This window comes from Sceloporus occidentalis, unplaced genomic scaffold (assembly GCF_023333645.1).
Source record: "Sceloporus occidentalis isolate IW3139 unplaced genomic scaffold, rSceOcc1.0.p SCAF_2, whole genome shotgun sequence".
NCBI classification, from domain to species: Eukaryota; Metazoa; Chordata; class Lepidosauria; order Squamata; family Phrynosomatidae; genus Sceloporus; species Sceloporus occidentalis.
In genome coordinates this window covers 1,868,215-1,882,425 of record NW_028316982.1, presented here as the reverse complement: position 1 = coordinate 1,882,425, position 14,211 = coordinate 1,868,215, and the positions used below count along the sequence as shown (strand labels likewise).

Genomic DNA, 14,211 nt, shown 5'->3' with positions numbered 1-14,211 from the left:
GCAGGAGTTAGATAGCAAGATACCACCATGTTTTTACCTGAGAAGTCCTCCAGTGCAACTCTGTGGTCAACGTCAGACAAACAATGACCACAGAACCTGCACTGGAGGAGATACAAATGCCTAGTAAAGTATTCTCTCTAGAAATCTCTAAGTCTTTCAGTGCAAGTTTTAATTAAAATTGACCATAGAGTTGCATTGGAGGACCTAGATATTCTTAGAAAGAACATATTAATCAAATCTGTGAATAATCAAATCTGCAAATATCAAAGCCAGAAATATGAGGAGATGAGTGTATTCATTTCTGCCTGGCAAAATGTACCTTCTTCCTTCTTGACCACCTTCTCTTTCTTCACAGATCCTGATTTGATGCCTTTATCTTGATGCCTTTTCAATGAACTATTTGTTGCCTTCTTTACATTAATCTACAAGAAAGGTATGTAAACTTCAAAAGACAAACTCCACTATAAATCACATTCAACAGAAAGACATAGGACAGCTTTGGTTAGAATCACATATATATTTATGCCCCCACATTAACCCTACAAGGGCTCTCAAACTGTTTATCACTGCAATTTTCAAAACAGAGGCCTCAGCAGAAATTTCCCTGAGTTCGGTATGAAAGCAGTTAATATCCTGCAGCACAGCTGGCAGTATGAGAAGTCACTGCTACTTTACCTCTCCAGGCATTCATGCTGCAAAAACTACCAGGAAACTAGCACAATCCAGATGTTATGTTTTGGTTTTTTAAAAATGCATCCCATTTCTGTTTTATCCTGTTCTGGGTTTTACCATTTTGCACATGAGTCTCCCCATATTTTTACATTTCCTGGGAGAGGGCTCTCTCATTTGGTGAGAGCACATGAAAGGGCCTTCCCAGGCATTAGCCTTCCCTCCCACTCTCCAAACACCTTTTTACTAAGACACTTACAGGAAGGGACTTTCAATCGGGGTGCCACACTTTATTTTGATTGTTTCAAATGCTTGTTAAACTGTTAAACTGGCATTGTTAATATGATTGCTTGTTTCGTTGTCTTTAACTTTTTTATTATGAATAGTTTTAGCTGTATTTTCTTTTAATCTATGTTAAAAGCTACCTTGGGCACCATACTGGGGGAAAGGCAAGAGGTAAAGTAAATAAATAAATGTTTTTAAATTCAGTTTTCATTCTTCTATGTAAGATACCGAAGGAAGCTTTAAGGCCAAAAAACCCCCAGAATATAAATAGTATTACAGCTCAATAAAACTGGCTGGCCGGTCAATATGCTAATGTAAATAAATTCTGCAGAAGAAAAATAGATATTGGCCAGAATCCTCTTGTAACTTTGTGCATACTTAGCTATGTAGCACAGGTGCTAAACAACCCTGTTAGTGCAAACTCTGCAAAGATGAGTAACAGGATATGGGCAAGAGTATCCCAATGCACCCTGGCATTCCTGACACACAACAGGAGGACAGATGCAGACCAGTCCGGCTGTGTATCAGTCACTTTGCTGGCTTCCCTACATAGTGACGTAACATCAACCCTCTACTGGATATGAACATTACAGAACTGCCCAACTCTAATTCTCAAATACCCAAGTCCACTTACAAAGATGCAAGTCCCCAATGATTCCAGCCGCTGTCATTAGGGGTGTCAGAGTAAACACGAGCGATAGCTCCAGCACCTATAATAACTGTGTAGAAAAGGGAATTTTACCTGGTCAAGTGAGAAGCAACACCTGCTGAAATTCCCTCTTCTACACAACCATTAAAAGTACAGGAGCCCTCTCTAGTTTCCCTCTGGCAAACCCAATTGTCACACATTTCCTCAAACTAAAGTAACTAGAATACAGAATGGAATACAAGTAGTATACATTTCTGAAGGTAGGTCACTCTGCCTACTTTAATGACTTCACAACTATGAGAAAACTATGTTTCAAAACGCACTTTTGTCAGGCTGATGAAAAAGGAAGTTATTGTACTAATTTGGTGCTGTTTGTTTAGGTGTTGGAATAATTGTTTGCTTTTACAATCATTTTAATACGATTTTGCTATTGGTTTGCTTGTAATATGTAACAACAGAAAATCACTGCACAGAAATGGTAAGGATAAATACCTCAATATGTGGAGTCTCTCCCAGTTGCAGATTGTTAAAAATGGTTGCATAGTCACCATTCAGATTCATCAGATCCTCGTGGCTTCCCCTCTCGGTGATACAACCCTCTTTCATGAAGATCACTCCATCACAGTCCACGAGGTACTGAATACCAACGACAAGGAGAACACTTAACACACAGTGTGCCTAACTCCCCCATTTCCCATGTTTATTATGCCACTGGCAATACAATACCAGGATGTAATTGACCCCATAGGTTAGCTATACATCATGAAAACATCTCTTCACCCTAAAACAAACCAGCTTCACCAAATACATCCAGGTTCTTGTGCTTTTCAGGACATTTCTTTCTATTCACCCTGTTTGCGTTTTATAAGGCTTGAGATTTTTCTAAGTAAAGAACATGCAACAGCTGCAGTCTCTCTTTAGGAAGTTCAACTTCTATTACCCCAATAACAACTCTGATTTTTTAGTATCCATTTTCTTACACTCTCCATTGCTGCAGTACACACAACTACTGTTATTGATATTTGTGATATAGCATTCATTTTTGCTTTGTTGTCTTGCTCTCCGGGCTACACTAAGGTTGTTGTTTGTTGAGTGCCTTCAAGTCGTTTCTGACTTATGGCGACCCTAAGGCAAACCTATTTATGGGGTTTTCTTGACAAGTTTCTTCAGAGGGGGTTTGCCCTTGCCTTCCTTGCCTTGGAAAAGCGGTATATAAATAAACATCATCATTATTATTATTATTATTATTATTATTCCTCTGAGGCTGAAAGAGTGCAACTTGCCCAAGGTCGCCCAATGAATTTCCATGATCAAGCCGGGATTCCCTTTATCCTAGTCTGACACTCAAACTACTACATCACGCTGGACACTCTTATATAAAGGCACCACTTATCCCAACCCACCTCCACTCCTCTTTGTAATGAAAAAGGCAATTTCACCTATACAAATTAATAGCTACTTTAAACCAGTAGCTATTGTCACCCGAACTCCATGAAACGTATGCAAAAGGTTGGAGGGAGACCATTAGTGTACCTGTAGCTGGTGTGTGATAAAGAGAACCGTTTTCGACTTCAGATGTTTCCGTATTGCGCTGTTGAAGATGTGGTTCCCAACATGGGCATCCAAGGCACTGAGGGGGTCGTCGAGGATGTAAATGCTCTTGTCGCTGTACAGGGCTCGAGCAAGGCTGATCCTCTGGCGCTGCCCCCCGCTCAGGTTTGCACCTCGCTCACCAATCTAGGTTAAATATGCTTTGTTAAAATGCTTCTTTTGATATCATTTAAGGCAAGACAGAGGGACTGATTTCTTCCACATGTATCTTGCCATTCCACCAAAATTCTCAATGCTTTTTCAAACCGCATCCCTAACCCAGTGAGATCAACAGGTCAGTTTTTCTTGGCCTAGATTAAAATCACTCAAGACAGCATCTGCATTGCAGAAATAATTCAGTTTGACACCACTTTAACTGCCATGGCTCAGTGCACAGGAATCCAGGGAATTACACTTTCTTGGGGCAAGGAAGGTTAAATGTCTCACAAAACTACAACTCCCAGAATTCCATAGCAGTGAGCCACAGTAGTTAAAATACTGTCACCCAGGGGTATTTCTGCAGTGCAGAGGCAGACGTAGTAAACATTATGACTGAGCATATGAACTAGAATCTCCATATTTAAACCCAGTAGTTTAAGCATAATGCAGATTGGTCTCATTCATCCTTGGAAATAATTCAGTTGTAATGTTATACAGCCTTCTGAGCTGAGGGTTTTTCAAGGCACTTTAAAAGATAACATTTTAAAAAATGATTATATTAATTTATTTATTATTTAATATATTTGATACCCTTCTCTTCACACAGGACCCAAGGTACCTTACAGTTAACTAAAACTGTATTAAATATTAAAATGGCATGAGCAGCCATACATTTAAAAGCAGTTACTGAAGTTAAAAAGAGGAAAGCAACATGATTTGGCCAACAAACTAGTACACAGAATTAGAGCTATTTCAAAAGAAATATCTTATCAAATTCACCATTCACCCTATCTGCCTACATATTGGGGCAGACAAATGCATAATCACAAACTAAAACTGTTGTGGGTGTTAAAAGTTTTATATTTGCAACATATACTTAAATGCACATGTAATCTGATCATATTTTTGTAATTACTATGCTACCCTTAATAAAATATACAAATGCCACAAGAAGAACAACTTCAATATTGTAGACATGAGGCAACACTGAGATTTAGTGAAATTGGCAAAATGCAAGAGGAGCTCTTTGTTAATTCATAAGCATAGCCAGGTCCTTCTGTCTGCCATCAAGTCTTTCTAGAACGCTGGATCAATACTGTCAAACAAGATCCCTACCTCTGTCATGTCCCCGTTCGGTAGGATAGCCAGATCAGGTCTGAGACAGCAGTCATTCAGCACAGTGTTGTATCTGAGGGTGAAAATTTCAGCAACATTAATATATAAAATAGAATCAAAATAACTATTATGCCCTTTCAGTGAATGATGTTCGGTCCCAGATGAGACTGTGACCACACTAGATCCCTTGCAGCAATTTATCTGAAGTTTTCACATAACAGAGACCAGACAAGAAAAGCAAGAGGGCATCAAAGAGTATTAGCTGAAATGATCTTGCAAGTACAGCTGCATTTGCAATTCTACAGATATTGAGCTGGATCATACACTACTCCAGGATTTAGTATTAAAAGTGTGAATCTCTCCCAAGCCTGAGCAGAGTCTTGGGTTCGTGTATTTCCACTCTACCTTCTTCCTGTGCGGCCTGGAAGATGACTTTTACTGCATTTAGTTGCTTTTACCTAGATTTCGAGCTTGTTTTTTTTTTTAATATACAAACTAACCAACTATGGTTTAAAACATTTGGCTGATTTAGCGAATAACTATCTCTCTCTGGCTTTGCTTCGCGAATGAATATTCAGGAAGGACTCATGATCCCGCGCTTTGTACAAGCGCGTTGGTGACTAAAAAGGCCAATTCGGGATAAACAGGTCCGGTTGCAGAAAGCACAGCAGAAAGTCTCCTTGGGTGATGTTTCCAGGTTGCGGTTCTTTCTGCGTTGTCGTTTCTCTTTGAGGCTCGTTCGGCGTGAGCTTTTGAAGAAGGCTGCAGCGTCATGGATGGTGCGTCTCCATACCTCCCGATGCGAGGCCAGGGAGGATCATTGTTGGTGATCTATCTGGCCAAGCCTGAGATGTCGTTTCAAGGAGTCCTTGTATCTCTTCTTTGGGGCGCCCCTCTTACGCTGACCTGTGGTGAGTTCACCGTAAAATACTATTTTGGGGAGGCAATGGTCCTTCATCCTAGAAACGTGTCCTGTCCAGCGCAGCTGCGTCCTCAATAGCATGGCCTCAATGCTGGTGATCCCTGCTTGCTCGAGGACAGCAACATTTGTCACATAGTCAGTCCAGTGTATATTTAGAATTGTGCATAAACAGTGCTGATGAAAGCGTTCAAGGAGTTGTAGGTGTTGGCGATAGGTGACCCATGTTTCAGACCCATAGAGGAGAATAGACAGTACAATGGCTCTATACACACTGATTTTTGTGCTTCGCCTCAAGTGTTTGTTACTCCAGACTCTTTTGTGAAGCCTTCCGAATGCACTGTATGCCTTTGCCAGTCTGTGATCGATCTCTTTATCAATCTTGGCGTCTGAGGAGATGATGCTTCCCAGGTAGGTGAACTGCTGGACGGACTTAAGCACAGGTGTGCCTACAGTGATGTGGGGATGGTAGTGTTCTTCCTGAGGTGCCGGCTGGTAGAGAACTTCCGTTTTCTTCAGACTGACTTCCAGCCCAAAGAGCTCTGCAGCTGTTGCAAAACAAGCTGTGAGGCGCTGCAGAGTTGCTTCCATATGGGCAACGAGGGCAGCATCGTCAGCAAAAAGCAGCTCACGGACTAGTTTAGAGTCTTAAGCCTCAGGCGGCTTATTAAACAGGCTACCATCATTACGGTAGCGTATATAAATGCCGTCTTCGAAGCAAATAACTATAATTCATTTAAAACAACATTAAAATTGTCCTTAGTAACAATTCAGGAACCAAAGACAATGAAACTAAATTCTGGTTCAGAACACATTCCAGCCACATGGAAAGAAGAGGAGGTAAAGTATATGAGCCGGAAATTCTGCCTGGGTTCACAGAAGTGTGTGTTATGTAATACTTAGGGCCCGAACAGACAGGCCAAAATAAAGCTGCTTCGGGTCACTTTGGAGGTATGTTGTTTAAATGATACATGCATCTTAAGAGGCCAGAAGCTGTGCTAAAGCTGTGCTCCAGTCCGCAGGACTGAAGTGCAGCTTTGGCACTGCTTCTGACCTCTTAGGACACATGCATAATTTAAACAGCATACCTCCAAAGTGACCTGAAGCAGCTTTATTTTGGCCTGTCTGTATGGACCCTGAATTCTAGTTTATAGTTACATGCAAACTGCCTCACCGGTGCTTTTCAAGCAGCCTGAGAAATATCAGAGGAAAGGTTATGTCAAAGGAAGAAATCCATGGAGGCCACCTTAGGCAGGAAATCCAGGTAATGATTCATGATTTAAACTGCTATGTAAACACATAGTGGCAGTACAATGGAGATGGGCAAAGTTCAGCCTTGGGGACCCATGAAGGCTGTTTTTATGGCCCTTTATCTCTCCGGATTCCCAGATGACTTTTTATGGCCAGAAAGGTGCACATTTATTATCCTCAAAGCCTCCAGTAACAGCAATTCTATTTTTTTAAGTAGGCTGCAGGGTTTTACTGCACCGTTTAGAAGTAGCATATGATCTTTTTCCAAATTTGAGGTGGACTTCTGATCACTATCTTTTTGATGGGCGGGGGGGGCAGGCTGTGGTTTTTGGCAATCCATGTGGCCTCCTAAGAAACAGAAAATTGCCACCCAGATCTGCTGCAATTGCACCTCCCCTATACTCCCGCAGTACAAAAGTTCAAGTAGAATCAAGTGGAATACGAAGGTGAATACTAGCCACAGGTAAGCACATAACTACAGGCTACAAACCTTTCTTCCTCAAACTCCTTTCCAAATAGGATATTGTCTCTAAGCGTAGCATTGAGAATCCAGGCTTGTTGAGCCACATACGCAAATGTTCCATCCACAGAAATGCTGCCTTCCAACAGAGTCATCTGGAACAAAAACCTAACAGTGAGTCCACTCCTTGTTTGTGTGAGAAAAGGTCCTCCCTCCCTGTCCACCATTCTGGCATGCAAAACAACTGAACTCTTTGAGGTCAGCATGCACTTCAATTTAAGACAGTTTACGATTTTAAGTATGCCTTCCTTCACTGCATTTCATGATCTGAGTCTGAGGTCAGATCAATTATTTATCATGTGGGCTAAAGGCCCATGAAACAAGATGCAGCTGCTGGCAGCAAGGATGGAAGCTTAAGGGTTCCTGTTTGCCTTGCAAAAGAAGAACACGCAGGAAGACCTGGCAGCCGAAAGAAGAAGCCAAATGCTTACCTGTCCTAAAATGGCAGAAATAAGAGAAGTTTTCCCGCTCCCCACGCTGCCACAAATGCCAACAAGTTTCCCCTAGATGAGACAAGAGAAAGAAATAATTGTCATACAAGAAATTCATCCTTCATACTGGGAAAGAATAGTTTAAGTGTGTAATAACTGACATGTGCAAATGAAGCAGAAACAAGACTGAAAAAAGGTTTTCAAAAACCCCATCATCATCATCATCATCATCATCATCATCATCATCATCATCATCACTTAAACCAGTTGGTTTTGTTTACTTGTTTCTTTTGCATTAATGTATAAGACTACACCAATAAAGGACTAAATCACAAAAATTAAGTAGCAAAATGCAGTTCAGTAGTTATGGCCACTTAGCTTAAGTAAATAATTGCTCTTTTAAGAAGTGCTCTTTTAAAGTAAGTTGCTTTGGTTGAACTTATGTTAATCGAAGGATCTGTTTCTGAATGGCATCTTCAAGATTTGTTCAGAGGTGGTTTGCCCTTACCTTCCCCTGCGGCTGAGAGAGTGTAAATTTCTTCAGGAGGGTTTGCCATGGCCATCCGCTGAGGAGGCTGAGAGAGTGTGACTTGCCTAAGGTCCTGTTGTTGTGTGCCTTCAAGCCGTTTATGATTTATGGCAACCTTAAGGCAAACCTACCATGGGTTTTTCTTGGGAAGATTTATTCAGAGCGGGTTTGCCATTGCCTTCCTCTGAGGCTGAGAGAGTGTGACTCGCTCAAGGTCACCCAGTGGGTTTCATGGCTGAATGGGGAATCAAACCCTGGTCTCCACAGTCATAGTCCAACACCAAAACCACTACGTCGCACTGGCTCTCTCTCTATATGAATAATCTTTTTTTTAAAAGAGTATTTTTCCCAAAGTAATTTGGTTTAAACCAACCTGATTTAACCCAGACAACCCTGAGTAGAAACGAGAACTATTAGACTATATCAGCTGGGAGGTATGGAGAAGTCATACTACCTATGTTTAGAACTAGCCCTCAGTGTTAAATACTTGTAGGTTCAGGCTAGCTACATTAGACTCAAGCAACCCGCTGTCAAAGCCGTCTACACTTGAATTGCAAAATATCAGGTTCTAAAAAAAGGAAAGTGGTTCCAGATTAACGGTGGAAATCTATGTGTTCTTAATTATGAAGCAAATGTGACTGAACTAGATCAAATGTACCCTCAAAGAAGTGTGCCTAGGAGCGCAGCCAGCACTATTAAAAAGGAGGCACTTCTCTTACTTCTACATAAAATACACCAGTGTCTCTTGCAAGACACATCAATGCTTCCTGGAAGGCTGCCATGTGTCCACTGCATGCTTCTTTGCATCTCTTGGCCAAAGTTAAAAACAACCCTCATTATAAGATGCCTTGAGTCCCATTATTAGGGAATAGGCAGGCTGCACTTTATATACTCAACTAAAGTTCACCTCAGGCCAAAGTTATGGAGTTTGATAGGACCCACGGATAAGTTGAGTGGAAAATGGAGGGGCATATGATAAAAGATGTAAAGGATGAAGCACAGAAAACAATGCCAAAATACTTACAAAACTCTGGCAGGCATAACTGTTTGTGCTCACCCTAAAGGCTAGATGGATGAGAGAGTAAAGGGGGTTGGTGTTTCTTTTAGGTAGAGGGATTAATCTCTCACCTGATGGTTCCTTTTTTTGATCAAAGTTAAAGCACAGTACTTATATTGACCTGTGGATAAGTCAATCCAGGTTTTTTGGATCAATTCTTTGACTAAAATTTCTAGACTTATCCATGTGGTCCCTCCACATTTGCTAGGATTGGAATGAAGGACCCCTGTGAATGTGGAAAAACCACAAATAAAAAAACACTATTCTTTTTACCTGAGAGAACACCTCTCTAGGAATCTCCAGGTTCTCCAGGGCAACTCTGTGGTCAACATCTGCCAAAAATTTATCATAGAATCATGCTGGAGGACCTACAAATGCCTAGAGAAGTGTTTTCTCTAGGAACTTCTAGGTTCCCCAGCACAACTCTATGGTCACCTTCTGACAAAGTTGCCCTGGAGGACCTAAAGATTCCTACAGTGAATGTATTTATGAAAACCGCCAATAATCAAATACACAAAAGTCAAAGCTGCAATTGTGGAGAGCCAACTGTATACAGTAAATGACTGAACAACAACAATAACCCTAATCTTCAGTTATTCCATACAACTTCAAGGCAAGACACAATATCCTGTCTTTCTAGGATCGATCTAAGCAAAAGGAGAGTGATGTATCTCCTTACCTTCTCGATTTCAAGGTCAACATTGTACAGAGCCCTCTGAAGGCGGACACCTGGTAGCTGGACCTGTTTGTTCTCTTCTTCAGGACTTGGGGGGTCATCGCTGTCCACTAAGAGGTGGCCCTTCTGCTCGGCGAGCACCGCCTGCTGTCCCTCATGCTGCCGCTGCTTCATCATCTCTTTCTTGCTCTTGGCCGCCTTGTCTTTTTTCATTTTAGGGGTCATCTTGGGTGAGCTCTGGACACTAGCATGGGAGGATTCCCATGCCAAGGTGGCATTTTTCACCTCTATGGCTGTGTGAGGATTGGCTGGTTTTTTCTTTACCATATGAACCTCTTCCATTAGAAACAAACTCTGATAGGAGTTGTGAGAGAGGTGCAAAGATGAGACACCAGGTCAAGACTGAGGGGGGGACACAAGCCTACGGCACACGCACGCAGCAAAACACATCAGGCTATATAGTGGGAGGAAGCTGAAGAGCAAAACGTAGCTCATTAGTGAAAACTAACTCCAGGTCCATCCAAGGGCCTGGTTAGCCATGAATGTGGTGGTTCTCAGACAGAGAGACTGCTGCAGAGCTACTGTATAGACACTGGACACTGGCTTGCACATAAAATATGGTTACTGCTATTCCTGTTTACCTCACCTGCCTTGCACTGCAGTGTCTGGAGGGTGATATTAGGCAAGGTGAGGAAGCAGAGGAAAAATCTGCTCATCAGAAATATTGCAGGGCTCAGAAGGATGGAATTACTTCTTAGCAACTCATTGATTAAAAAAAAGGCTAAGTCTAGTTGCCTAGGAATCTGACAATTTTGACATCAAGACTGGAGTCAGGACAGCCCTGTCTAAAACACAGAGGCTCTATATCATGTTTTCCACCACATCCATCTATTTAAAAACATTTTAAGAAGGTACTGCAATGTCTGTAAAACAGTTTGCAAAGAGAAACTAAAGACAGAATAGTTGCCATTTTTTAGGTTAAAACAATACAAAGAAGCTCCTTCCTTATTGACTCCCAACAAAAGAAACCATTAGGGGAAGTGCACTGAAATTCTGCTCAAATGAGCGAGCGACAAGCCCTTACTCATGAGATAATACCATTGGGTCTCCCAGAATTACCTATCTTTTTCTTTTAATGCCTTAAACATTTTAAAAAGACTCCTCTGCTCTCCTAAATGGTTTGTCATATTGAGGAGGGCGCTAACTTGTTTGCTGCTGCTCCAGAGACTAGGACCCGGAGCAATGGATGCAAGCTCCAGGAAAAGGGATTCCACCTCAACATTAGGAGGAACTTTCTGACAATAAGGGCTGTTTAACAGTGGAACACACTGTGGTGGAGTCTCCTTCTTTGGAGGTGTTTACACAGAGGCTGGATGGCCATCTGTCAATGGGGATGCTTTGACTGAGAGTTCCTGTATGGCAGAAGGGGGTTGGACTGGATGGCCCTTGCGGTCTCTTCCAACTCTAGGATTCTATGAGCTCAAATGGCCTAAATAAATGGTTTGTCTGCAGAACCTCTGCATGCTCAAGTGGCAGAGGCTTTAAATCATGTCTGTTTATTCTTTAAAATACAGATCGATTTTCTTTCACCCTCAAGCAGTTTTGAATGGGTTATTCTGATACTAACATATTTCCCAAAGGGAAAAAACAGCTAGGCATTAGCTAGTCCAGGAATTATAAGAAATAGGACACAAATACCCGGAAGCCCAGAGAAAAAAATAGAAAGGGAACATCAGTATACAGCTGCTTTCCTGGCTGTGATCTAAAAAGCACTCTCAACTTACATGGGAAAATGAACATTACCCAGAAATGAGCATTACCCAGAATCTTCTGCAACTCCCAGGGAGCAGGCAAGCTAATATATGTTCTTAGAAAACTGGAAGGGCCATGTATCTGTTTTAGTCTGGCAACAAGAGAACTGCACATGTATGTGTCATACACTATCCAATTTTCAAGCTCTGCAGGTTTATGCTCAAGTACTCTAAAATCTTGGAAGATAATTCTACTGTACTTAAGGTGGGTAACACTATATTATACCCCAATGGCTAAGTTTGCAAAGTTCAAGGTAACCGGTCTAGACTGCACTGGTCTTGCTATGAAATACCTCAGAGTGTAGTGGAGTCTCCTTCCTTGGAGGTCTTTAACCAGAGGCTGGATGGCCATCTGTTGGGGATGCTTTGATTTGGATTTCCTGCATGGCAGAATGGGGTTGGACTGGATGGCCCTTGCGGTCTCTTCCAACTCTATGATTCTATGATTCTATGAAATGAGCTTAGAAAGTAGCGGGAGACTTAGCAAATACCTATCTCAGAAACTACCCTACTGTCAAAGGCTCCAACCCACAATAATAAACCATAGTAAGATAATTTACTCACCTTAAATCTATCAACTGCCACAGATGCTTCAGACAGAGACTTCACAGAAAAAGGTGTGACTTTCAGAGCAAAAGTCATTGAATTGAACACAGTAACCACTGTAAAAGCCTGAAACACAGTGAAAGATGTTTGACTGCAACATATACATTAGCTTCGAATATATAGAAGAATTAAAAACCAATTAGGACGTAAAAGCAAAAATTTTCTTTCTGGTCAGATCCTGGGGACTACATGTGGAGCAGCAAGAAGAGAAGAGTGAAACGTTTTTGTTCCAGAAGGTTCTAGCTTGGGCAGCGGCAGGAGGGCAGATCCAGGAGCAAGTACCTAGGTCCTTTTGTTGCTGCTCACCTTTACAATTTTGCTGCTCCGTGAAAAATAATAATAAAGGAGAGAAATCATAGTTGCATTCACTCCAACCTTACAATAATTTGGGATCAGTTTTAAATGGACCATTAAGATTTTCAGAACACATGCATGCCACAGTGTTTTTAAGAAAAGTCGGCTTATTCCCTTTCAACATAAGAATCAAACAGCAGGGATTGAAAACTGGAGATTCAAGAAGTTACTGAATTAGATTTTTCACTAGCAAAATTTGAGTCGTCATTACTTCTTGCCTTCAAACATTATACTGCAGCGAGAAAATTCCTTAAGGCAAAAATATATACCCTTTATTTTGAAGTGCAATAGACATTATGATCTGGATACAGCTCAGAAAATGAAAATGACAAGCAACAGCCTACTGTGTGGCCTCTGCAAAGGCAGGAAGACAATTGCTTTTCTCAATACCTATCAGAATCTGTGAAATAAAAGACCACCACCACGTCTGTCACTGTTTATCACAGAAGATTCAGCTCATGCAGAGTTCATTATCAGCTTTCAAATCTATGTTATAGACTTCCAGCCATTAACTAGACCCCCCCCCCAGCTCTTGTCATGGCAGAGGAAAATAATGTGCAGGTGTATGCTGGACCATTTTAGAAAAACTACAGGCTTTCTTTTCCCATTATCGGAAATCAATACAACCTGTCTCCATTAAGAGTTACCTGGGCTGCTGTGAGGTCATAGCCAAGGATCATATGGACAGAGAATGTAACCACGCTGGCGATAACCACCACTATTGGTGCCACTCCTACAGTGATGCTCTGGAAGTATCCAGCACGTTCCAAGATTTTGCGTTCCTCCTCTCTAATTTCTGGAAATACAGAATACACACGAGACTCTAAGCAGCACATTTATGGAACTCTCCACAATTATTACAACTTCATCATTTACTGTATGACAGATAAGCCCAGAAACTACAACTTACAGAACAACATCTTCTGGGGTTTGTTTGGTTCAGGACACCCCCATCCCAACCCCATGGATACCAAAATCCATGGATGCTCGTGTCCCATTATACACAGTTGCCTAGTAAAATGATGTCCCTTGTATAAAATGGCAAAATCAAGGTTTGGTTTTTGGGGGGCAAAGCTTTTGTGAGGAGCATTTTGAAGCCATGGATAGTGCAATCCATATTATTTATGTCAACAACAACAACAACAATGATAAATATTTATTTATATCCCGCCTCTTCTGCTTTGAGGATTGAGGCGGGTAACAGCAGAGTTAATACAGTATACAACAATAAAAACAACAAGCCCCACAAGACCCCGGCCCAACCCTCCCTCCCAACTATAAAATTAAACAGTAAAACATGGTTAAAAAGTACGTAACAATACATCAAAGTTAAAAACAAATCACAAATAAGAAAAATAATAAAAGGAGGGGGATTCGAGTGGTTCTGGAGATTATCAATCGGGGAAGGCCTGCCGGAAGAGAAAGGTTTTTGTCCCCCTTTTAAAAGCCTCAAGAGAGGATAATTGGCGAATCTCTTCTGGAGGTCATTCCAAGTTTTTGGGGCGGTGACAGAGAAGGCCCTCCGGGAATTTCACTGCCAGTTTGGTCTTTCTAGATTGTAAGAGGTTCTTCCCAGAGGATCGGAGTGT

At 41.5% G+C, this 14,211-nt stretch overlaps 1 protein-coding gene across 6 annotated transcripts in view; it reads right to left on the bottom strand.

Moving 5' to 3' along the window:
• LOC149317856 (ATP-binding cassette sub-family C member 5) overlaps window positions 1–14,211 on the bottom strand; it is an 85,801-nt gene that overhangs the window by 29,929 nt on the left and 41,661 nt on the right. For all 6 annotated transcript variants that reach the window (XR_016279936.1, XM_089508566.1, XM_089508570.1 and 3 more), the window contains 9 exons: window positions 13,270–13,418; window positions 12,227–12,334; window positions 9,855–10,205; window positions 7,590–7,661; window positions 7,129–7,253; window positions 4,469–4,541; window positions 3,137–3,340; window positions 2,096–2,239; window positions 320–422 (listed from right to left, as the gene is read on the bottom strand). Coding sequence is in view for 5 of the 6 variants with exons in the window: in XM_089508566.1 (XP_089364692.1) it covers window positions 320–422; window positions 2,096–2,239; window positions 3,137–3,340; window positions 4,469–4,541; window positions 7,129–7,253; window positions 7,590–7,661; window positions 9,855–10,205; window positions 12,227–12,334; window positions 13,270–13,418 (1,329 nt within the window). In the remaining variant the exon portion in view is untranslated. The remainder of the gene's footprint in view (window positions 1–319; window positions 423–2,095; window positions 2,240–3,136; window positions 3,341–4,468; window positions 4,542–7,128; window positions 7,254–7,589; window positions 7,662–9,854; window positions 10,206–12,226; window positions 12,335–13,269; window positions 13,419–14,211) is intronic.